The sequence below is a fragment of the Sphaerodactylus townsendi genome, linkage group LG02, assembly GCF_021028975.2.
Source record: "Sphaerodactylus townsendi isolate TG3544 linkage group LG02, MPM_Stown_v2.3, whole genome shotgun sequence".
Taxonomy (NCBI): Eukaryota; Metazoa; Chordata; class Lepidosauria; order Squamata; family Sphaerodactylidae; genus Sphaerodactylus; species Sphaerodactylus townsendi.
Window position 1 is genome coordinate 177589248 of NC_059426.1, and position 24686 is coordinate 177613933.

At 47.5% G+C, this 24686-nt stretch overlaps 1 protein-coding gene across 7 annotated transcripts in view; it reads right to left on the reverse strand.

The window, feature by feature from the left end:
- NIN (ninein) overlaps positions 1 to 24686 on the reverse strand; it is a 146272-nt gene that overhangs the window by 50470 nt on the left and 71116 nt on the right. For all 7 annotated transcript variants that reach the window (XM_048486108.1, XM_048486109.1, XM_048486106.1 and 4 more), the window contains exons 7-15: positions 14593 to 14632; positions 12924 to 13111; positions 10493 to 10639; positions 7766 to 7933; positions 7449 to 7585; positions 5102 to 5242; positions 4232 to 4406; positions 2685 to 2795; positions 59 to 148 (exon numbers count right to left, since the gene is read on the reverse strand). In XM_048486108.1, the coding sequence (XP_048342065.1) occupies positions 59 to 148; positions 2685 to 2795; positions 4232 to 4406; positions 5102 to 5242; positions 7449 to 7585; positions 7766 to 7933; positions 10493 to 10639; positions 12924 to 13111; positions 14593 to 14632 (1197 nt within the window). The remainder of the gene's footprint in view (positions 1 to 58; positions 149 to 2684; positions 2796 to 4231; positions 4407 to 5101; positions 5243 to 7448; positions 7586 to 7765; positions 7934 to 10492; positions 10640 to 12923; positions 13112 to 14592; positions 14633 to 24686) is intronic.

Here is a 24686-nt window from a genome sequence, read left to right on the forward strand (position 1 = left end):
GTATGCATCTTTATGTGAACTGTTCGATTGTTGTTAAAGTCACTAAACGTGCGCTTACCCTGCACTGCCGCTCGTAGTCGATCTTCATTTGCGTCAGCCGCTCTTCTTGCAGGAAGAACTCCGCACTGCCGGGGTCGAGGTCACCAAACTAGAAGCCAAAGAGCAACCTCATCAATAAGGTTTTTCTCTCTTGCAAACAGAATACTTGTCGAGTCAGTCAGGGCCCAGACTCCAAAATCTTATCGCCGGGCCCGAAAAGAGGAAGGGTGGGATGACATTCATTGAAAATGCTGGGGGGAAGAATTAGGACTAATAAAAGGAAACACTTCTTCACGCAACGTGTGATTGGGGTTTGGAATATGCTGCTATAGGAGGTGGTGATGGCCACTCACCTGGATAGCTTTAAAAAGGGCTTGGACAGATGTATGGAGGAGAAGTCGATTTATGGCTACCAATCTTGATCCTCCTTGATCTCAGATTGCAAAGGCCTTAGCAGACCAGGTGCTCGGGAGCAGCAGCAGCAGCAGCAGAAGGCCATTGCTTTCACATCCTGCAGGTGAGCTCCCAAAGGCACCTGGTGGGCCACTGCGAGTAGCAGAGTGCTGGACTAGATGGGCTCCGGTCTGATCCAGCAGGCTAGTTCTTATGTTCTTATTGTAAGGTTAAGAACATAAGAACATAAGAACAAGCCAGCTGGATCAGACCAAAGTCCATCTAGTCCAGCTCTCTGCTACTCGCAGTGGCCCACCAGGTGCCTTTGGGAGCTCACCAGGTTGTGTTTTAGTTTCAGTTGGTAGACTGACCTTGGAGGAGATTCCTTTGGCAGCTGGGCTGTGTGCCCAGAACACAGTTGTTATCAACCTCTTAACCTTGCTTTCTGTCTGTGTGAAGCTGGTGTTGGGATGTGGGAATGGGGAATTGTTTACCTTTGCTTTGGGCGGGAGAATAGCTCGTAAAAGCAGCTACAAGTCTGGGGGGGAAGTCAGAATCTGCATTGCCTGTAGTGTGATCATGAAAGCCAACCATTAAATGAACTGTTAAAGTTACTTTTGGTCTGCACCTTGCTGATTCTTTACACTTATGACAGCGGTGTAGTGGTTAAGAGCAGGTGTACTCTAATCTGGAGGAACCGGGTTTGATTCCCTGCTCTGCCACTTCAGCTGTGGAGGCTTATCTGGTGAACTACATTAGCTTGTGCACTCCAACACACGCCAGCTGGGTGACCTTGGGCTAGTCACAGTTCCTCAGAGCTCTCTCATCCCCACCTACCTCACAGCGTGTTTGTTGTGAGGGGGGAAGGGAAAGGAGATTGTAAGCCCCTTTAAGAACATAAGAACTAGCCTGCTGGATCAGACCAGAGTCCATCTAGTCCAGCACTCTGCTACTCGCAGTGGCCGACCAGGTGCCTTTGGGAGCTCACCTGCAGGATGTGAAAGCAATGGCCTGCTGCTGCTGCTGCTGCTCCTGAGCACCTGGTCTGCTAAGGCATTTACAATCTCAGATCAAGGAGGATCAAGCCATAGATCGACTGGTCTGAGTCTCCTTACAGGAGTCTCCTTATCCTTACAGGAGATGAAGGGGGGATATAAATCCAACTCTTCTTCTTCTGTATGGGTCATGTTGGATGGTGCAAGAGGGACATGGAAAAGGGTTTCCCTGTATCTCCCACCTCCTGTCCAATGGCTGAGAGAAGCCCCTGCCCTCTTCCTCCAAGTACCCTCACTGTAAAGTTCACTGATTTTTATTTCATTCATGAAAACATCTATATCCCACCTTTTCTTGTGGTTCGAGGCAGTTTACAGTTGGGCATGAGCCTCCCTTCTCCTCCTGAATCGTGCCTTCTCCACCCCACCTTTCTTTTCTCTCCCACACCTCCTTTTTCACAACACAGCAGGCGACTTTGGGTCTGCACTGGCAGATCAGGCCTTTAACTTATCAGCAAAGTTCCCAGAGGGCTGCTTATCACTACTGCACAGAGGATTATCGGCTGCCCTCTCCCCTCCTTGGAAGAACTCTATAATTCCCGAAGCCTAAAGAAAGCCCAAAATATTCCGAGACCCGTCTCCTCCAGCACACTCTCTTTTTGAACTGTGACCATCCGGCAGACGACGCAGGTCTATCAAAACTGGGACAAAGAGGCTTAGAGACAGCTTCTACTCTAGAGCTGTGGCTGTGCTGAACTCCGCAGCTTCGTGTTGATGTGTTTGGGGCTGTTTAGGGATGGGTGGAGGAAGGGGAAAGTGAGGATGGGGTATGAGTCTGAAATTGTGTGCATCGAGGAATGCTGCTGTAAATTTCGTTGTGCGGGCACAATGACAATAAAATGCTCATGCTTATGCTTATGAGCTGGAGCAAAAGTGAGCTAAGATCCGGTCTGGCCACAGAGCAGGGGCATACTGTTCAGGGGGCCATATGGGGGTCAAAAGTCCCCAAGCTGTGGCCATTTAGTCACGTGGGGGAGTGGAAAATCCCCCCCCCACACACACACACATCCCTCCTCCTTCCCCAGGATCCATACACCGACTTCAAGACAAGTGCAAAAAAATGTTGTTTGGTCATGGCGGGGGAGGGCAGGAGGGGCCCCAGAAAGCTCAGATGTTGCCCTGGGCTACACTGCTGGCTCTTAGGTTCTCAATCTTACTTATTCCTTCAACCTTGAGGCTAAACACAATGCACAGACTGACCTTCTCCGCCAGCACATTTTCCAAGTTCTTCTGCAGTTTGCTCATCGTGATTTCGTACTGGGCCAGTTTCTCTCCCGTTTCCAAAACCTCACCCTCCAAACGACTGTTTTCCTAAAAGAAACAAAGAGGGTCGCAAAAGTCTGAGTTCCCTTAGAATGTTGCAGACAAAATGTTATGTTATGTTATATTTAATTTCTATACCGCCCTCCCCCAAAGGGCTCAGGGCGGTGCACAACAAAATAATAATACAGTACATATACAATGATCAGGACACGACATTGGCAACATCAGTAATGAACAACAATCAATAAACCATGGACAGTATTTCAATTTCAGCAATACTTCACATAATCAACCTACTAACATATTATAACAACCCTCGTAACAAAACATAATCAACATCATACATCAGAACAGCATAACTGTTCTTAATATAGCAAATGCATAACAATGTCCAAAATATCCTAACATAATATAATATACTATAATATACTATACTATAGAAGAAGAAGAAGAAGAAGAAGAAGAAGAAGAAGAGGAGGAGGAGGAGGAGGAGGAGGAGGAGGAGTTTGGATTTATATCCCCCCTTTCTCTCCTGCAGGAGACTCAAAGGGGCTGACAATCTCCTCGCCCTTCCCCCCTCACAACAAACACCCTGTGAGGTAGGTGGGGCTGAGAGAGCTCCGAAAAGCTGTGACTAGCCCAAGGTCACCCAGCTGGCGTGTGTGGGAGTGCCCAGGCTAATCTGAATTCCCCAGATAAGCCTCCACAGCTCAGGCGGCAGAGCTGGGAATCAAACCTGGTTCCTCCAGATTAGATACACGAGCTCTTAACCTCCTACGCCACTGCTGCTCTAGTATATACTATACTATACTATACTATACTATACTATACTATACTATACTAATATAATATAATATAATATAATATAATTAATATAATATAATATAATATAATAATATAATATAATATAATAATATAATATAATATAATGTATCTGCTTCAACTATCTCTGCATTGTGATAAGTGTGATCCAAATTACGAGCATGTATGGTCAAAGGTCTGGAATCCATGCCCTACAAAGACAGGCTTAGGGAGCTGGGGATGTATAGTCTGGAGAAGAGAAAGTTAAGTGGGGACGTGATAGCCCTGTTTAGATATTTGAAGGGATGTCATGTTGGTGAGGGAGCAAGCTTGTTTTCTGCTGCCTCAGAGACTGGGACCAGGAGTAATGGGTTCAAGGTGCAGGAAAAGAGATTCCACTTAAACACTAGAAAGAACTTCCTGACCGTCAGGGCTGTTTGACAGTGGACTGGAATGCACTACCTCGAAGTGTGGTGGAGTCTCCTTCTTTGGAGGTTTTTAAGGAGAGGCTGAGTGTCTATCTGTCAGGAGTGCTTTGATTGTGTCATCCTGCATTGCAGGGGGTTGGACTTGATGGCCCTTAGGGGTCTCTTCCAACTCTATGATTCCATGCCAATTCACTAGTTTACTTTTGTATGGGGAACTTGGAACCCACCCTGGGCTCCTTCTCCCGGGATCATTACCTTCAGTGTTAGAGTGAGGCGATCCCGGAGGTAGTTCTCTTCCGTTTTCAGCGCCTTGATCTCCTGCTCCAGCTCCGCCCTCTGCTTGCCGGCTTGCTGCAGTATTTGCTCCCGCTCTTTCCGAAGTTCATTTCTGAGACCCGCCACGCGGTCCTTGTACTCCTCGTCCAATTTCCTAGGTGAGAGGATTAAGGCAGGCCAAGGTTTTCAAATCTGTATGACAATCAACAGCTCGTGGATCGCGTGTGGAACAGACGTCAGCTTTCTGATTGCAAGAGAAGCACCCAAAGAGCCCTACCCAAAAGGGGTGGGGAAATCTGCCGCTGCAGGCTTACAGGGTGTGTCGGTGGATTAGCCCTCCCCGGGGCAATTGCCCAGTGGTGGGATCCAAAAATTTTAGTAACAGGTTCCCATGGTGGTGGGATTCAAACGGTGGCGTAGCGCCAATGGGGCTGGGTGGGGCATGACAGGGGCGTGGCCGGGCATTCCAGGGGCGGGGCATTCCTGGGTGGGGCTGTGGCAAGGACGCAGCTGCTGCGCCGGTCCTCGGGCGGGAAACGAATGCACGCAGGCGCAGGCTGCCACGCACGCCGGCGCACCTCCTGCTAGCCTGCTTCAAGTTCTGCGCGCTACTGCTGAGAGGAGGGGCGTAACTAAGGCCAAAATCACGTGGCAAAATCACCAATTAGTAACCCCCTTTTGGCACACACAAATAATTAGTAACCTACTCTTGGGAACCTGTGAGAACCTGCTGGATCCCACCTCTGGATTTGCCCCAGCAGAGGGGCGGATCTGCTGGTGGAGACTTTAGACATGTTTGCTTTAGACATGGCAACGCTACAGACAGAGTTGGAGAAGAGCCAAACCAACCTCAGATTGTACTCATTTCGGCGTTCAATGGCAGCATGGTGGTCGTCCACTTCGGAGGCCATCAAAGACTTCAGTTTCTCTGCCTTGTCCAGGTCCAAGCGCAGTTTCTCTTTTTCTCTAACCTCCTGGTCTACCCGTTCCCTAACGGAGATGGGGAAAAAAATCTTCAGAGTAATCCCCATCCAGTTTGCAGAGGACACAAACTAGAGCAACAGCAAATGAAGAAGAAGAAGAAGAAGAAGGAGGAGGAGGAGGAGGAGGAGGAGGTGGCGTCGTCGGCGTCGTCGTCGTTTGGATTTATATCCCCCCTTTCTCTCCTGTAAGGAGACTCAAGGGGGCTTACAATCTCCTTGTCCTTCCATCCTCACAACAAACACCCTGTGAAGTAGGTGGGGCTGAGAGAGTTCTGAGAGAGCAGGACCCAGCCCAAAGTCACCCAGCTGGCGTGTGTGGGAGTGCACAAGCTAATCCAGATCACCGGATAAGCTTCCACAGCTCAAGTGGCAGAGCGGGGAATCAAACCCAGTTCTCCAGATTAGAGTGCACCTGCTCTTTCACCACTACATCACACTGGCTTTCACCACTACACTACCCTGACAGGAATAAAACTCAAAACCATCTGGAGGGGTTGGAAAGCTGGGCTGAAAGCAAGATTATAAAATCTGACAAAGAAACATGTCAAAGTTTGCATTTAGGTAGAGCAAAAAACCAAAATGCATAGAGAAAGGATGGGGAACAGCTGTCCTGGCAGGAGGATATGAAAAAAGCGTCTCCAGATTACAGAGTTTTAGGATTCTGGGGCCCCACCCTAGACTTTTGCCCTGAGCCCAGAATCATCTGATAGGTGCAAAGTGGTTCCCTTGGGCAGCATGATCCGTGTCTCTGCAGTTCCCTCCTCCGGCGGCGGCTGAGGATGCTGGTACCAAAGCAGGATCCCTTCCGAGACGCCTCAGGTCTCTTGTTTAAGACCCATTCTGAACTCATGTGCTCAGTCAAAGGGTTATTAAGGCTTTGATGTTCACTAATGGTTCTTGGCTTCACACATCTGCTAGGGAGCCAAGCCCGGTTGGTGTGGGCAAAGAGGCCTACCCGGGGCCTGCTACTTCCACCTTCATCCCCCAAAAAGGAACTCCCTTCCACTGGAGATTAAAGGTACTTACGAGGAGAGACTTAGGGAGCTGAGCAGTGGAGGGATTCAAATAATTTAACAACTGGTTGTTTACAAGCACCATTGTAACAACCGGTTCTGCCGAAGTGGTGCGATCCGGCTGAATCCCATCACTGGAGCTGGGTATGTTAAGTTGGGTGAAGAGAAGGTTAAGACGTGACATGATAGCCATGTTGAGAAGGAGCAGCAGTGGCGTAGTGGCTAAGAGCAAGTGCACTCTTATCTGGAGGAACCGGGTTTGATTCCCAGCTCTGCCGCTTGAGTTGTGGAGGCTTCTCTGGGGAATTCAGGTTAGCCTGTGCACTCCCACACATGCCAGCTGGGTGACCTGGGGCTAGTCACAGCTTCTCAGAGCTCTCTCAGCCCCACCCACCTCACAGGGTGTTTGTTGTGAGGGGGGAAGGGCAAGGAGATTGTAAGCCCCTTTGAGTCTCCTGCAGGAGAGAAAGGGGGGATATAAATCCAAACTCTTCTTCTATCTGAAGGGATATTGTGTCAAAGAGGGAGCAAGCTTGTTTTCTGCTGCTCCAGAGACTAGAACCAAAAGTCATGGGTTCAAGGAAAAGGAAAGGAGATTCCACCTCAATATCAGGAAAAACTTCCTGACAGTCAGGGCTGTTCGACAGTGGAATTCACTGCCTCAGGGAGTGGTGGAGTCTCCTTCTTTGGAGGGTTTTAAACAGAAGCTGGATGGCCACCTGTCAAGAGTGCTTTGATTGTGTGTTCCTGCGTTGCAGGGGGTTGGACTTGATGGCCTTTGGGGTCTCTTCCAGGTCTAAGATACTATACTTTTCTGAGCATTTTAAGACCATTTTGTTCAGCATTCATAATAAAACCATTTATAAAGCTTTTCTGAAGGCAGGTCTTGTTCTTTGGGAAGTTTACTTGTCTTGTTTGTTTGACATCTTAATTTGCTCATCCAGAAGCATTGGCTGTCATGGGTTTTCTAGGCTGCACGGCCGAAGTTTGGCAAGCCTAGCTCCTAATGTTCTGTCTGCATCTATGGTTGGCAACTTCATAGATCCAGGCAAACATCAGGATCTAAAACTACCAGACCACGGCGACGCAGCCCAGAAAACCGACCACAGCCGGTTGATTCTGGCCGTGAAAGCCTTCGATAAAAGATTAAGAGACCTCACAAATTTAAGGGAATAAAATCAGTCAACAGAAGAAACTTACATCAAATGCCTGATCTCCTTCTTGAAGCTCGCAAGAGCGGCCTGATAAATTCCGTTCTTCGATATGAGAAGTTCATTTTCCAGCGCGAGCGTGAGCTCAGCCAGGTTAACTTTCCCATCCAAGCTGAAATCTAAGGCCTGTCAGAAAAGCAGCATGGGAAAAAAAAAACCCGTCAATTTTTTTCAAAAACACTTCTCTTGGTTTTTATTTTTTTATTTACAAAATTTACATTCCGCCTTCCTGCCCTCAAAGGAGCCGCCAAGGCAGCTAACTGCTGAGGTTTTTGCAATCCAATGATAGCAAAAAAGATGGCTCACTTTCAAGATCTCGTGGCTGTTCTCGATCCCTTCTTCATGCCACACATCCAGGATTTGGTCCACGGCAGCATAGCCCATCCCGTCGTCCAGGTTGGAGAAGACTTGGAAGCTGATCGTCGTTGTCATTGCTGATGTCGTGGTGTTCCGTCTTCCACTCTCATCGAAGGACTGTGTGGGCAGAGGGAGACGGGGTTGCACCTCTATCCATTGCTGGAATTTGAAGTCTTCACTGTATGGTTGTTGTGAGTTTTCCGGGCTGTGTGGCTGTGGTCTGGTAGATTTTGATCCTAACGTTTTGCCTGCATCTGTGGCCGGCATCTTCAGAGGTGTATCAGTGTGATACACCTTTGAAGATGCCGGCCTCAGATGCAGGTGAAATGTTAGGAACAAGATCTACCAGACCACGGCCACACAGCTCGGAAAACCCACCACAACCAGTTGAATCCGGCCATGAAAGCTTTTGACAACACATCTTCACAATATATTCAAATCAAATGTCTAGATCCTTCCAGAGGTTTACCATGTTGGTTTGCGGTAGAAGTGCTAGGTTGGCACTATCCGATTGCGTCTAAGAGACGGATAAGATTTTCAAGGTTATAAAGTTTTGAGAGTCAAAACTCCGTGGGAGCTTGGATTCTCCAGTATTTATATCCCAAAAATCTTGTCAGTCTGAGATGTGCTACTGGACTAGAATCTAGCTCAACTAGATTCCGCAACACCATGTTTATGTAGATGAAAAAAAAATCTCTTTGTCATGGGCTGATGACCCTAGTTCCCTACCCTCACCTGCTGATGACCCTAGTTCCCTACCCTCACCCTCACCCTCACGGGCTGATGACCCTAGTTCCCTACCCTCACCCACTGATGACCCTAGTTCCCTACCCTCACCCGCTGATGACCCTAGTTCCCTACCCTCACTCTCATGGGCTGATGACCCTAGTTCCCTACCCTCACCCTCATGGGCTGATGACCCTAGTTCCCAACCCTCACCCTGCTCTGGTGCGAAAATTCCCGCCAAAGTGTTCTTGCTTTCCCCATAGAAAGCGAGAAGAATGTGGAGGGCAAATCTGCCAACACGACCCCGCACCACTCCCAATGGCGGATTTGGTCCCCCTTTCGGATGGTCTGAAAATAATCGGAGTTGCCACAGTCAACTAGAGTGGCATTGTGGGCAAATGAAATTAAGAACCCAAACAGTCATGAAGCAGAAATCTCAGAGGAAACAAAAACAGCAGCCAACTATCATATAACAATGTGAATTTTCAGACGCAGGATTTTTCTGTTTGGCAATCCGTGTAGCTGTGTTGAATGTGTTGGGCCCTTTCCGCACGGGCCAGTATACGCAGGGTGCAACCGGGGTACATGAGCCCAGTGTAGCCCCAGGCTCTTCGCACAGCTCTGTGCGGGCAGCCCCAGAGTCAATATGGCAGGCCGATGCGCCTTCGCATGGAAGTGCGTCTGCTGTTTTCGTACCTCAGTCTCTCAGCTGCGCAACAACGCAGCCAGTCCCGGACAACCCCCGCAGCCCTTCCGACGTCTCTGGACGTCCGTGCTCTCCTGCATGACCACACAGGTGAGAGGCAGGGAGGAGGGAAACAATGGCAAATGCAGCTCAATGTAGCAAAATGCAAAGTGATGCCCATAGGGGCAAAAAATCCAAACTTCACATACACGCTACAGGGGTCAGTGCTATCAGTCACAGACCAGGAAAGGGATTTGGGCGTCTTAGTTGATAGTTCCATGGGAATGTCAACTCAATGCCTGGCAGCTGTGAAAAAGGCAAACTCTATGCTTATTGCATAATATGTCTTATTGCGTAATCCACGAGGTAGGTAACCCATCTGTGGGACAATGTGTCGCGGTGGAAAGCAAACAACACACAAACATACACACCCCATCAGCAAACAACACACAACACCCCCCCTCCCCCTTGCCATATAGGGGCCCCTAACATCTTTGGGACCCACTGTGCTTTCTGGGCGGGTTGTATGCGGGTTTTTGTGGGATACTGTTTTTAGAATATGCTTATTTTAATTCAACTGTATGTTTTACATATGGTATTATATTGTTCACCGCCCTGAGCCCTTCGGGGATAGGGCGGTATAATAAAACAAACAAACAAACAAACACACACACACACACACACACACACACACACACACACACACTCTCTAACGTGGATAGCTTTAAAAGGGGCTTGGACAGATTTATGGAGGAGAAGTCGATCTATGGCTACCAATCTTGATCCTCTTTGATCTGAGATTGCAAATGCCTTAGCAGACCAGGTGCTCAGGAGCAGCAGCAGCAGCAGAAGGCCCTTGCTTTCACTTCCTGCCTGTGAGCTCCCAAAGGCACCTGGTGGGCCACTGCGAGCAGCAGAGAGCTGGACTAGATGGACTCTGGTCTGATCCAGCTGGCTTGTTCTTATGTTCTTAATAAGGTGCAACTGTATAATGAGCCTTGCAGTCGCGGCCTTTCGCTTGGCCGCAAGGCATGTTAAAACAAAAGAATCGCACAAAGTGCGATTCTTGAATAACCCGGGTTAGGGGAGAAAACGTGGAGCAGATCTACTTTAGGATAGAGATCTGTGCGATCCCCCCCCCCCGTTTTTTTAACCAGTGTTAATTGGCCCGTGTACAAAAGGCCTCACTTTCAGCTTGAGCGCTGACATTGCGGAGCGTTCAGGGATGCTCCGATGGCTTTCGTCGAGGTGCAAAAGATCCGTACCTGCATGGAGAGGTGGCGTTTGAGCTGCCTGTACGGGGTAGAGGCAGATGGAGGGAGGGGCTTCCCGATTTTAAACAGGCCATAGAAAAAGTCTTCGATGCTCATCATTCCGTCGTGTTCGAGGTTGCGGAAGACTTCCTCCAGCACCTGAGAAATAGTGAAGCACACGCTCAAACAGGGCGCAGGAAAACAACAGGAGAAAACCACGGGACAAAAATTCCGCAAGGAGAACTACCGCTGCAATTTGATTAAAGTGATTTTTTAAAAAAAGAAATGATTTACCTTCATCTACTTTATTTTATGTGTTGTGCTTATACTGTAAGCTGCCTCGAGCTGTGTAAGATATTGAAATACCACAAAATCAAATTTCAGAATACCCCTGTCCAGCGGTGGGGTCCAAAAATTTTAGTAATAGGTTCCCATGGTGGTGGAATTCAAACTGTGGCATAGCGCCAATGGGGCTGGGCGGGGCACGACGGGGGCGTGGCCGGGCATTCCGGGGGCGGGGCATTCCTGGATGGGGCTGAGGCAAGGACGCAGCTGCTGCACCAGTTCTTGGGCAGGAAATGAATACACGCAGGCGCAGGCTGCCACACACACCGGTGCACCTCCTGCGTGCTACTGCTGAAGAGGAGGGGCATAACTAAGGCAAAAATCACGTGGCAAAATCACCAATTAGTAACCCCCTCTCGGCACACACTAATAATTAGTAACCTACTCTCGGGAACCTGTGAGAACCTGCTGGATCCCACCTCTGCCCCCGTCTCCTCCCATCCACGAAAATATGAGCCTGTCATGCCCCCAGAGACACCTTCACTATTTTCCTTATTTAAGCCTCAGTTATCCCCTTAGAGAGAATGGGCTTAATTGTTTTGTACAGTATTCTGTGGGAGGGAACCTTAGCTAGACCCTGTCCCTTTAAGAAGCCTTCCAGAGGCAAAGCAGTGCAGTATCTTTATTAGCTTGTAGTCCTTTTGTTTCACAGTCTGTTTAGTTATCAGGTGTCTGGGGAAGGCTGGAGACAGCAATATCTCAGACGTTTAAGGTGTTAAAGATCCATGGTATTTGAGTAATCAAGTTTCAACAGAACTGCAAGGAAACAGAGTCCAAATAGAAGACCACCGGGAGATCTCAGAAGTAGTAAAGCAGTGCAGACTTCCTTAGAAGCAGTTTAAAAAGGGTTGGCATCTGCAAGTTCTTCAAACAATCTCCAATTGGTTCTGGTGGGTTTTCTGGGCTGTGTGGCCTTGGTCTGGTGGATCTTGTTCCTGACGTTTCGCCTGCATCTGCAGCCAGCATCTTCAGAGGTGGATCACAGAGGGAAGTGTATCACAGTGAGTTTTCTGGGCTGTGTGGCTGTGGTCTGGTAGATTTTGATCCTAACGTTTCGCCTGCATCTGTGGCTGGCATCTTCAGAGGTGTATCGCAGTGTGATTAGGTGGAACAGAGTGTGATACACCTCTGAAGATTCCGGCCACAGATGCAGGCGCAACGTTAGGAACAGGATCCACCAGACCACAGCCACACAGCCCGGAAAACCCACCAGGACCAGTTGAATCTGGCCGTGAAATCCTTCGACAATCTCCAATTGTTTCCAGCATCGCAAGTATTCTTTATCAGATAGACTTCGTGGGAGGAGTCAGAGTACTAAACGTTCAGTATTATTACACTGTTTTTGAACTGTTGCTTATTTGTCTGTGGGTCTAACACTCTGTTCTGGCCAAGTGCCAAGCACCTGATTTTAGTTTGCTTGGGAAACAGAACAGGGATCCTCCTTTCTACAGCTGGGCAGGGGAATTGCTGCCAGAGAAGAATGGAAACTGCTTTACTAATATTCACGGGAACAGGCTGCTCGAGAGTGGCTCCGCTCAGAGGTGGGATCCAGCAGGTTCTCACAGGTTCCCGAGAGTAGGTTATTAATTATTTGCGTGTGCCGAGAGGGGGTTACTAATTGGTGATTTTGCCACGTGATTTTGGCCTTAGTTACGCCCCTCCTCTCGGCAGTAGCGCGCAGAACTTGAAGCAGTCTAGCAGGAGGTGCACCGGTGTGCGTGGCAGCCTGCGCCTGTGTGCATTCGTTTCCCGCCCAAGGACTGGTGCAGCGGCTGCGTCCTTGCCACAGCCCCGCCCCTGGAATGCCCAGACACGCCCCCGTCGTGCCCCGCCCAGCCCCATTGGCGCTATGCCACTGTTTGAATCCCACCACCATGGGAACCTGTTACTAAAATGTTTGGATCCCACCACTGGCTCCGCTTCTCTGAAAACAAACAGTCATGCTCTTGCTGCTTTTTCTATTTTAACAACTCTACTATCCAGTCTCTACTGGATAGAGACCCAAACTGTGCAGCTGCCACCAGAGAAAATCCCCAGCCAAAAACCAACTTCAATACCCCACCTGATGGGGGGGGGGGGATGAAGAGTCCACTGTTACCTGAGGGTCGATATTCTGCAATCCATATTGTTCACAAATGGAGATCAGCTTCTCTCTGTTCAGGTGGCCGTCTCTGGAGATGCCCAGGTTCTCACACACCTCGTGCAGCTTCTCTTCTATCCAGTCCTGAGTGAGGGAGTTGTTTGGGGATGCGTTCAAGTCGTCGGGATTCCAGAATCTCAGCTGGCCTGAAAAGAAAGTTGGGGAAGGGGGCGTTAAAAAGAACCGGCCGTGGTCGCCAAAAATGGAGGCCGCACCTCACGAGGAAGACTTCAAAACAGAGCTGAGGATAACCACAGAGGACACAGAGCAGGGGGCCCCAGCTCAGTGCCTGTGGTCACCGTGGTCCCTGATACCTTTCCTGGCCGCCACCAAGTGTTTTTAGAGCATGGGCGTGGTCAGGTGGCACTTCTGCACAGGAAGGCTTCCGATTGGCCATTTGAGATTTGATTGACTGTGCAGATTTTTAAGAGGTTGCTTTGCCACTAGATGCTGCCAAAGCACAAGGATTCAGTTCAGTTCTGTTCAGTCATGCCTTTATATAAAGCAGTGGTGCGACCGCACTTGGAGTACTGTGTTCAGTTCTGGTCACCACATCTCAAAAAGGATATCGAGGAGATAGAAACAGTGCAGAGAAGGGCAACGAGGATGATTGAGGGACTGGAGCACCTTCCTTATGAGGAGAGGCTGCAGCATTTGGGACTCTTTAGTTTGGAGAGGAGACGTCAGAGGGGGGATATGATTGAAGTCTATAAAATTATGCATGGGGTAGAAAATGTTGACAGAGAGAAATTGTTCTCTCTTTCTCACAATACTAGAACCAGGGGGCATCCATTGAAAATGCTGGGGGGAAGAATTAGGACTAATAAAAGGAAACACTTCTTCATGCAACGTCCGATTGGTGTTTGGAACCTGCTGCCACAGGAGGTGGTGATGGTTACTAACCTGGATAGCTTTAAAGGGGGCTTGGACAGATTTATGGAGGAGAAGTTGATCTATGGCTACCAATCTTGATCCTCCTTGATCTTAGATTGCAAATGCCTTAGCAGACCAGGTGCTCAGGAGCAGCAGCAGCAGAGGGCCATTGCTTTCATCTCCTGCATGTGAGCTCCCAAAGGCACCTGGTGGGCCACTGCGAGTAGCAGAGTGCTGGACTAGATGGACTCTGGTCTGATCCAGCAGGCTAGATCTTATGTTCTTATATTCTGTGTGACTGAAAGTAAGTCACGGTGTGACTGTGTGACTGAAAGTAAGTCACGGTAGCCAATTTGTGGATGGCTCTGCCTTCTGTGGCAGCCATTTTGTAGCTTCCCAGGTTTTGTGAGATCGTGCTTGCCTGGGTCATCCAGGTCAGAGCAGATGGACAGAGGTGATTTGCCATTGCCTGCCTCTGTGTAACAGCTCTGTAGTTTGCCATTGCCTGCCTCTGTGTAACAGCTCTGTAGTTTGCCATTGCCTGCCTCTGTGTAGCAGCTCCTTGGCGGTCTCCCATCCATGGAAGGACCGGGGCTCAACCTGCTTAGCAGCCGAGATATGATAAGCTTGGGCTAGCCGGAGCCATCTCGGCTGGCTACCAAAGAGCAAATACTCTTGTTCTAAGAACAGTTTTAGCATTCTGAAAAGGAGAAGAAGTCCTCCATTGAAGCCACTTCTTGACCCTTCTCCTTACCTTCTGCTTCATACTCTTCATGGTCTTGGGAACGCCAGGGCTAAGAGGAGAAGGAAAGAGAAAATCAATACCAAGGAGACAGATTCCAGAGTCTGCTGCTACAAACAGAACCAGAGGACTTTATGGCCTCTTAAATATGACTACTTGGCAGAAACCTTTGTGGCGAAACAGAAACGTTAAAACGCCATTTTCTTCACTTTCTCGTCTCTGTCCCGCCTAACCATAATGGATGACCACTTCACGCATTTGTAAGAAAATGAGTGTTAGGCCACAAAAGGTTACACCACAACAAGTGCAAAGGTTCAAGGTGCCACAAGACACTGTTCCCCTCCCCCCAGTGTGGAAGGCAATGGCAAGATCAGCCAAACACAAGCGACAGCAATGTTCCAACACAGCTCAGCTTTTCTTGTTCCTTACATGACAAAGAAAAGCCAAGCCCAGCCTGTGCCACCCCATCGTTAAACATCTTCATTTCACAGTTTTCGAAAGCAGCTTCTGAAACCCACCTTTAAAATAAAGGGGTTTGGTAGCTTAAGAAATTATCCACGGAAAACAAAGAGCGCGAGGACAGTCGGTCTAAAAAACAATTGACCACCAAGAGGATGCAATTAATGTCCGTCTGTGCCAGATGGGTGGCAGTTCATGTGTTTGTATCTGTGCTTTTAAATGTCTCTGCATGTGTAAGTCTGTTGAGCCTCGTGGTGGAGAAAATGGAAAGCGCATTCAGCTAGACTGGTGGTGGGAGGGCTCTCTGTAGGATATACATGTTAGCGGAAGAATGCTGGGCCCATAACCTTTGTAGGATATCTCTCCTACACCCTGGCATTCCGGAAGTAAAGAAGACCCTTTTAGGGTAACCACTGTGACTGTCCGATTTATGCATTAGCATTTTCACAAGGATCTGGGTGATGCAAGTTTGAGTCCCCACTCCTCACTGGAAGCTTTCCTGGTTGTGGTGAGGATAAAATAGAGGAGAATATCATAAGCCACTTTGGATTCCCATTGGGAATGAAGGCAGAGTAAAAATGAAGGAAATAGATCAGGGGTGGCCAGACTATTGTGCTCCAGATGTTCATGGACTACAATTCCCATCAGTCAATTGGCCATGATGGCAGGGGCTGGTGGGAATTGTAGTCCATGAACATCTGGAGCACCATAAATTGGCTACCCCTAAAATAGATAAATCCACAGCAATAGAATTTCCTCCCAACTGCAATCTTGAGCATCCTTGAAATAAATAAATACAGTAACAGAATACCAGTAAGCATATCAATATCTTTCCTGGGAAAAGATGGCTTTTGTATCTATCATGGTGGGACCCAAGTCTTTGACAGGACATAAGAACATAAGAACATAAGAACAAGCCAGCTGGATCAGACCAAAGTCCATCTAGTCCAGCTCTCTGCTACTCGCAGTGGCCCACCAGGTGCCTTTGGGAGCTCACATGTAGGATGTGAACGCAATGGCCTTCTGCGGCTGTTGCTCCCGATCACCTGGTCTGTTAAGGCATTTGCAATCTCAGATCAAAGAGGATCAAGATTGGTAGCCATAAATCGACTTCTCCTCCATAAATCTGTCCAAGCCCCTTTTAAAGCATCCAGGTGAGTGGCCATCACCACCTCCTGTGGCAGCATATTCCAAACACCAATCACACGTTGCGTGAAGAAGTGTTTCCTTTTATTAGTCCTAATTCTTCCCCAGCATTTTCAATGAATGCCCCCTGGTTCTAGTATTGTGAGAAAGAGAGAACAATTTCTCTCTGTCAACATTTTCTACCCCATGCATAATTTTTTGTAGACTTCCAATCATTATCCCCCTCAGCCGCCTCCTCTCCAAACTAGGAGTCCCAAACGGCTGCAGCCTCTCCCTCATAGGGAAGGTGCTCCAGTCCCTCAATCATCCTTTTGTTAGTTGCCCTTCTCTGCAATCTCTTCTTTTTTCTTATCTCCCTCAATATCCTTTTTTGAGATGCGTAAGCGACCAGAAACTGGACACAATACTCTAAGTAAAGCGGGGTCAGCGACTCACTTGCTTTGTATATAAGGGCATGATAATCTTTTGCAGTTTTATTATCAATTCCTTTTCTAATGATCCCCAGCATAGAAGTTTGCTCCTTTTTCACAGCTACCATGCATTGAGTTGACATTCCCATGGAACTATCCAACTAAGACGCATACAAATCCCTTTCCTGGTCTGTCAGACTGATAGCACTGACCCTCTGTAGCGTGTATGTGAAGTTTGGATTTTTTGCCCCTATGGTGCATCACTTTTGCCATTTTGCTACATTGAACTGCATTTGCCATTTCTGAGCCCACTCACCTTAATTCCTATCCAAGGTCCCGGCTTTGGAGCTCTTTCGCAATCCTTTTGTGGTTCTCTACCACTCCTACATAATTTGGTATCATCTGGCAAACTCTGACCACCACGCTTACCCACCCCTACTTCCAGGTCACTATTTATGAATAGGTTAAAGAGCACTGGTCTCAAAACGGATCCTTGGGGGGACACCACTCCCGACATCTCTCCATTGTGAGTAGAACTTCCCATTTTACACTCCACTTTCCTTTGTTTCCTGTTTCTCAACCAGTTTTTTTTTAATCCATAGGAGGACTTCCCCTCTTATTCCCTTTCATTGCTGAGTTTTCTCAACAGTCTCTTGGTAGGAGGAACTCTTTGTCAAAAAGCTCTTTTGGAACTCAAGTAGACAATGTGTCCACCGGGTTCACCCCTGTCCACATGCCTGTTTACACCCTCAAAGAACTCTAGTAAGTTTGTAAGACAGGACTTGCCTCTCTGCAAAAGCCATGCTGACTCTTTCTCAGCAGGTCTTGCTTTGCTACATGTTTTATAATTTTATCTTTAATGATAGATTCTACTAATTTACCAGGAACAGATGTCAAACTGACTGGCCTGTAATTTCCCGGGTCCCCCCTAGATCCTTTCTTAAAGATTGGTGTGACATTGGCCATCTTCCAGTCTTCCAGGATGGAGGCAGATTTCAGGGATAAGTTGCATATTAAAGTGAGAAGATCAGCAATTTCATGCTTGAGCTCTTTAAGAACTCTTGGGTGAATGCAATCTGGGCCAGGGGATTTGGTAACATTTAGTTTATCAATGGCTGCCAGAACTTCTTCCTTGTCTACCACTATCTTCGCTAGTTCCTCGGATTCGCCTCCTAAGAAGCTTGGTTCAGGTGCAGGAATTTTCCTCACCTCCTCTTGGGTGAAGACAGATGCAAAGAATTCATTCAGCTTCTCTGCAATCTCCCTGCCATCTTTTAGCACACCCTTTGTTCCTTAACATATAAACGATTGAGAACTCAGCCAGTTTTGAAGCCTGCAGACATAACATATAAACGATTGAGAACCATTGCTATAGTCCACAGAAAGCAGAATTTTTACCTTTGCATCCCACCCCAAACCCCTTGGGCTTCTTATCTGCGAGTTCCCAGTCCCTCCATCCTCTTGTGAATGCATGTTTGTGTTAAGCTCTGACTTCTGTGCCAACACGTTGCGATGCCACCCACCGTTTCATTCCAAAGATGTCTGCAGGCTTCAAAACTGGCTGTTCTAGTGGTTATTTTGCTGATGTTTTGTTCACTGGTCCCCTGCTTTAGGCGTTAAAAACAAAAAATGGGGGAGACGAAGGGGGACATACGCTTAGCTTCACGAGTTCATTAGGGCTCTGGCTAAGTGGCTGACGCCAACCTTCAGGGCAGACTGATTAATATGGTTACAGTAGCAGGCCGGCTGCAGACAGCCACCTCCTGGCTGTATATATACACATTTTGCTTGTAAGGTTGACAGGTCTGAACAAAGGGGAATCTGATCTGAAAAACCCTAAAAGCAGGAAGGGACAGTGGCCATAAATTCCCTATCTCTACTTGTCATCTTTGGTACTTGTAATTCACTAAAGGAGCAGCTGTAGCTCACTGGAAGTACCAAATTAGTCTGTAGGAGTGGCGAACTTGAAACCTTGTTAGTGGTAAATCTTGTACTTTGTTAATTCTGTTAATGGATTTGCAAAGTGATGTAACTTTTTTTACATTAATACTTTTTATTAATTTCCTTCTTTAAAAAACACACTGAACATAAAACATACATGAAACCATTGAAACACATAAGACATCAACAAATATTAACATGACCCACATTTACAGTTACCCAAACATAATCTATCCTACCCCAACTACCCATAACAATAACACACAATTCAATACATCTAAATCAAAGCAGTTACTTCACTATTCTTTGGTAATTTATTCTTTAGCTTTATTAAACTCACATATCTGTACTATACTACCTTATTTTTCATTTCATATTTTTAATATTTAACCTACAAATATACCTTGTATTTCATAATGCTATAGGTCCTTCATATTTTAATTTAAATAGATTTCTTTTCTTATCTAGGCCCTTTCAATATCCCATAATCATGATTTTATCCCTTTTATTGTGATGTAACTGCCCAATACCAAAGTGATGTAACATAATAAAAGGGGCACAGCTCAACAGAGATTTAGCAGAAAGACGCTCCAACACACCTGCTTGTGTGTTGTTTGCTGATGCTTTGCTTTCCGCCGCGACACATTGTCCCACGGACGGGTTACCTACCTCGTGAATTATGCAATAAGACAAAAATTGATAACAAAGGAAAGATCTTTGGGGACACACGCACCGAGGGGGCTACAGTCATCTTCCCTCCATATCTATTTGTTTGTGGGTCCCATGGTTGGCCCTATTTACCTCATGACTGGCAAGGCCGATGCACGATTGGAAGACCCTCTATACCAGTGGTGGCGAACCAATGGCACGGATGCCAGAGGTGGCACTCAGAGCCCTCTCTGTGGGCACGCGCAAACAGAGTTTGTCATGTGGGGGGGAAATGCCCCCCCCCACATCTAGGCTGACCTGGGCCACTGAGCTAGATTATTAACATTAAACCTAGTTTTGGGGGAGCGGTGTAGGTAACCCTGTTAAGCACTGTTAAACCCAACTGATTTTCATGCGAAGTACTAAAGCGCGATCCTTTACCTGGGAGTAAGCTCGGTTGCTGGCAATAGGGCTTGCTTCTGAGTAAACCCTTCTAGGGTCGTGATTCACCCGTTTGAAGAGTTGCATGGTTGCTTCAAAGCAAAGCCACCAACTACCACCAAGCTTACTCCTGAGTAACGCATGCCTCGGAGCCAACCATTTTTTCTAAACTAAAACCTCAGTATTCAGGTTAAATTGCCGTGTTGGCACTTTGCGATAAATAAGTGGGTTTTGGGTTGCAATTTGGGCACTCGGTCTTGAAAAGGTTCGCCATCACTGCTCTATACCAGGGTGGGTCCACAAAATTGCACGATTGGAAGACCCTATACCAGGGACTTCCCTGTCATCCAAGTAATCGGGACATGCTGTCTGCACGTTATTTACACCAGAATAGACACACTACTTGGTGGTATTACTTTACCGCCATTATCAGTCCCCAAGCAGGAGCTATCCTTACAGAAAAGGCGGTGGAGTCTCTTGCTCCACCCCCTCCGCTATTCCCAGTGAAACACAACATGAAATTACTTTGATCAATCCAGAAATGTATCAAATGTGTCTGGTGGTATTGCAAAATAGGTTAACGACTTCTCCTCCATAAATCTGTGCAAGCCCTTTTTAAAGCTATCCAGGTTAGTGGCCATCCCCACCTCCTGTGGCAGCATATTCCAAACACCAATCACACGTTGCGTGAAGAAGTGTTTCCTTTTATTAGTCCTAATTCTTCCCCCCAGCATTTTCAATGGATGCCCCCTGGTTCTAGTATTGTGAGAAAGAGAGAAAAATGTCTCTCTGTCAACATTTTCTACCCCATGCATAATTTTATCAATTTCAATCATATCCCCCCTCAGACGTCTCCTCTAAAAACTAAAGAGTCCCAAACGCTGCAGCCTCTCCTCATAAGGAAGGTGCTCCAGTCCCTCAATCATCCTCGTTGCCCTTCTCTGCACTTTTTCTATCTCTTCAATATCCTTTTTGAGATGTGGCGACCAGAACTGAACACAGTACTCCACCATGGCTTTATATAAGGGCATGACAATCTTTGCAGTTTTATTCTCAATTCCTTTCCTAATGATCCCCAGCATAGAATTTGCCTTTTTCACAGCTGCCGTGCATCGACTTGACATTCCCATGGAACTATCAACTAAGACGCCCAAATCCCTTTCCTGGTCTGTGACTGATAGCACTGACCCCTGTAGCGTGTTTGTGAAGTTTGGATTTTTTGGCCCTATGTGCACTGAAATAATGTAAGTCGTTCACGGCCTGGGGCCCTCATACCTTAAGGACTGTCTCTCCCCATATGTCCCTACTCGGCCCCTGCGGTCCGTGGAGGCAAACTTGCTGGTGGTCCCCAACCCCTGATGACCTTGGACAGTTCCGCAGGGACTGTAAAACGGAGTTGTTCCACTGGGCTTTGAAGGGGAAAGTCGATGATTGCCTCCCGCGCTGCCACCCCCCCTCCCCAATATACCATCTTAACTAGCCGCCATGTGCTGTAGCTGGTCCCCTCCCTAGGGGTTACGGGGTTTCTCACTGTTGTTGTATTTAAATTAATTTGGTTTTAATTGTTAGATTATGACTTTTTAATTGTTTTTAACTTCTGTACACCACCCAGAGCCCTTTGGGGGTGGGTGGTGTAGTAAGTCAAACAATAAAAATAAATAAATTGGCTCCCAGTTGAATTCCAAATCATCTTCAAGGTGTGGGTGTTGACCTTTAAGGCCTTGCGCGGCCTGGGACCCTCATACCTTTGGAACCGCATTACCCCATATGTCCCAGTCCGACCTCTGCGTTCGGCAGAGGCCAATCTACTGGTGGTCCCTGGCCCCTCAATGATGCAGCTGGCCTCCACTCGGGCCAGGGCCTTTACGGCTCTGGCACCGGCCTGGTGGAACACTCTCCCTCCAGCTGTCCGGGCCCTGCGGGATTTGGGTGATTTCCGCAGGGCCTGTAAGACGGAGTTGTTCCACCGGGCCTTTGGAGAGACCAGCCACTGAGTGTGCCCCCCCGCCACTATTCCATATAGGTCTTTGTTCCATGTGAGCCCTAATATCATCGGGTTTTATCTTCTCCCCTCTCTCCTCTTTTCCTGGGAGAGATTTAGTTTATGGTTAAGCACTGGCTTTTGTGGGATGCCAGGGTTAGGAAGAATTCGCTGTTTTTAAATGACATTTATGATAATTATGTTTTAATGATTTTATGTATACTGTTTTGTGTTGTTCACCGCCCAGAGCCCTCTGGGGATGGGGCGGTATATTAAAACAAACAAACAAACAAACAAACAAACAAACCATTTTAATGCTTGAAACACACACAAAATTGTGATAAAAAATTCTCACATCTTCTCTAAACATCTGTCTTCCTGCCTAGAATTCCTCAGTTTAAGAGTGATTGGGCAGTAGCAGACATAACGTCCCACGGGCCAAGTGATAACAGCTGGCTGATTTTCAAAAAGCATTAAAGGTTCCAGCGTCTCATTGATACAAAAGGATGTTTTCACCCCTTTGGGAAATCCAGCCCTGCTGAGCAGTTTATGAGACGATCCATTCATAAACCCACCGCTGCAAAAAACAAAAAAACAAAAAAGCATTTGGTTTCCAAAAGTGCAGGACTGTATGCTAATATCTCTCAGTATAAAAGAGGCGCACAAAAAGTCAATTAAGCTCAGCTTTCACCGCAAACGCTCCGAACACTCGACGGAGACCCTCGCATAAAAGTTTAATGCCACTCATTCAGATCGGAGCTAAAATGTCATTAATCTACCGACGTAGCCATGGGAACCGCATTAGGTCACTCTGCTGTTCGAAACCGCTGTTTCGAGCATCTGCACCGTCGGGTAGGTCAAGAGGAGGAAATCCCAAACCTACACAGAGAAATGGTACCCACCTCTCCTGCCCCACGGCTGCTGCGCGCCAGAAAAAAATCAACACAGCAGAAGGAAATGTATCGTGGCTGGTAGCGTTGCCAACCCTCCAGGTGGGGCCTAGAGATTTCCAGGTATTATACTTGATCCCCAGATTATGGAGGACATTCAGTTGGACAAAATGTCTGCTTGGAAGGGTGGGTTCAATGACATTATAGAAGAAGAAGAGTTTGGATTTACATCCCCCCTTTCTCTCCTGCAGGAGACTCAAAGGGGCTGACAATCTCCTTGCCCTTCCCCCCTCACAACAAACACCCTGTGAGGTGGGTGGGGCTGAGAGAGCTCTGAGAAGCTGTGACTGGCCCAAGGTCACCCAGCTGGCGTGTGTGGGAGTGCACAGGCTAATCTGAATTCCCCAGAGAAGCCTCCACAGCTCAGGCAGCAGAGCTGGGAATCAAACCCGGTTCCTCCAGATTAGATAGACGAGCTCTTAACCTCCTACGCCGCTGCTGCTCCCAATGAATGAATGTTTATTTATGGTTAACTTCCAAACAACAGTTCACAAGAGGTCAAATTCCAAACCTTAACAAAAAGGTAAAAAGTTAAAATAGAAAATAGAAATTATTTCAGCATTCCTCTGAAACAGCGATGGCGAACCTTTTCAAGACCGAGTGCCCAAATTGCAACCCAAAACCCACTTATTTATCGCAAAGTAACAACACGACAATTTAACCTGTATACTGAGGTTTTAGTTTAGAAAAAATGGTTGGCTCTGAGGCGTGTGTTACTCGGGAGTAAGCTCGGTTGTAGTCAGTGGCTTTGCTTTGAAGCAACCATGCAACTCTTCCAACGGGTGAATCACGCCCCTAGGAGGGTTTACTCAGAAGCAAGCCTCATAGACAGCAACCGAGCTTACTCCCAGGTAAAGGATTGCACTTTAGTACTTCGCATGAAAATCAGTGGGGTTTAACAGCGCTTAACAGGGTTACCTACACTGCTTCCCCAAAACTAGGTCTTAGGTTTAATGCTAATAATCGAGCCCAGCAGCCCAGGCCAGCCTAGATGTGTGTGGGGGAGGGGGCAACTCTGTTTGCGAGTGCCCACAGAGAGGGCTCTGAGTGCCACCTCTGGCACCCGTGCCATAGGTTCGCCACCACTGATCTAAAAGAACTGATGGTCTCCCATCCCTTTCCTCTATTTATTTGCTAAAACACAAAACCGGGCTACATTACTGGATCCTTACCCAACAACAACAACAACAACAACAACCAATAGTTCAATTATACTGAATTATTTCTTCATGCTTGACTACCGTGTTTCCCCGAAAATAAGACAGTGTCTTATATTAATTTTTGCTCCCAAAAATGCGCTATGTCTTATTTTCAGGGGATGTCTTCTTTTTCCGCTCCACAGCTGCATGCTCTGGTGTTCTGTTCGACGGGCATGCTTCCAAACAAAAACTTTGCCACGTCTTACTTTCGGGGGATGCTTTATATTTAGCACTTCAGCAAAACCTCTACTATGTCTCATTCTCTGGGGATGTCTTATTTTCGGAGAAACAGGGTATGGACATTGCCGTAATTCAACAAAATAATAAAAAATATAATATTTTTTAAAAATATATAATATTTTTTAAAAAAGAAAAAGTAATTTTCTGAAAATCTCCGCCCACTGCATGAAGAGCCAAGCACCTGGCAAACCTCAGTTTTAATTCTGGGGGCCCCAGCTCCTATGCTGGAAACACGGCCCCCCGGAACGCCTCCACCTTGGACTGCTCAGATTAAGGGCCTCCTATTGTATTCACGTGCCGCCACCCCACCCCACCCCCCGGCACGGCCTTAGCTGGCCAGATCTCATTGTGCACCCGGGCACGCACCCTCATTACCATACCCGATGTGTGACCAGGACCTCATTGTGAAAAGCATCTCAATGGGGTCAGAGGTTGAGCCACCTCAAAAGTGTAGCCCCAGAAGGCAAGTCAGGGGGATTGTAGCGGACACAAAAGGAGGCACTCTGACAAATTCCACGGAGCATGAACGCCCTCCTCGTCACACCAGGTATTCTTACAAGGACGGCAATGGCTCCGCAGCTGGATAAGGGTCATGTGCAGGACTGGGGGTGGGGTGGGGGGAATTCTCCCCCATGCAGCCGGATTCCAAGAATGTATTATTTGGAGAGAGGCACATGCTTCACCGGCCTGA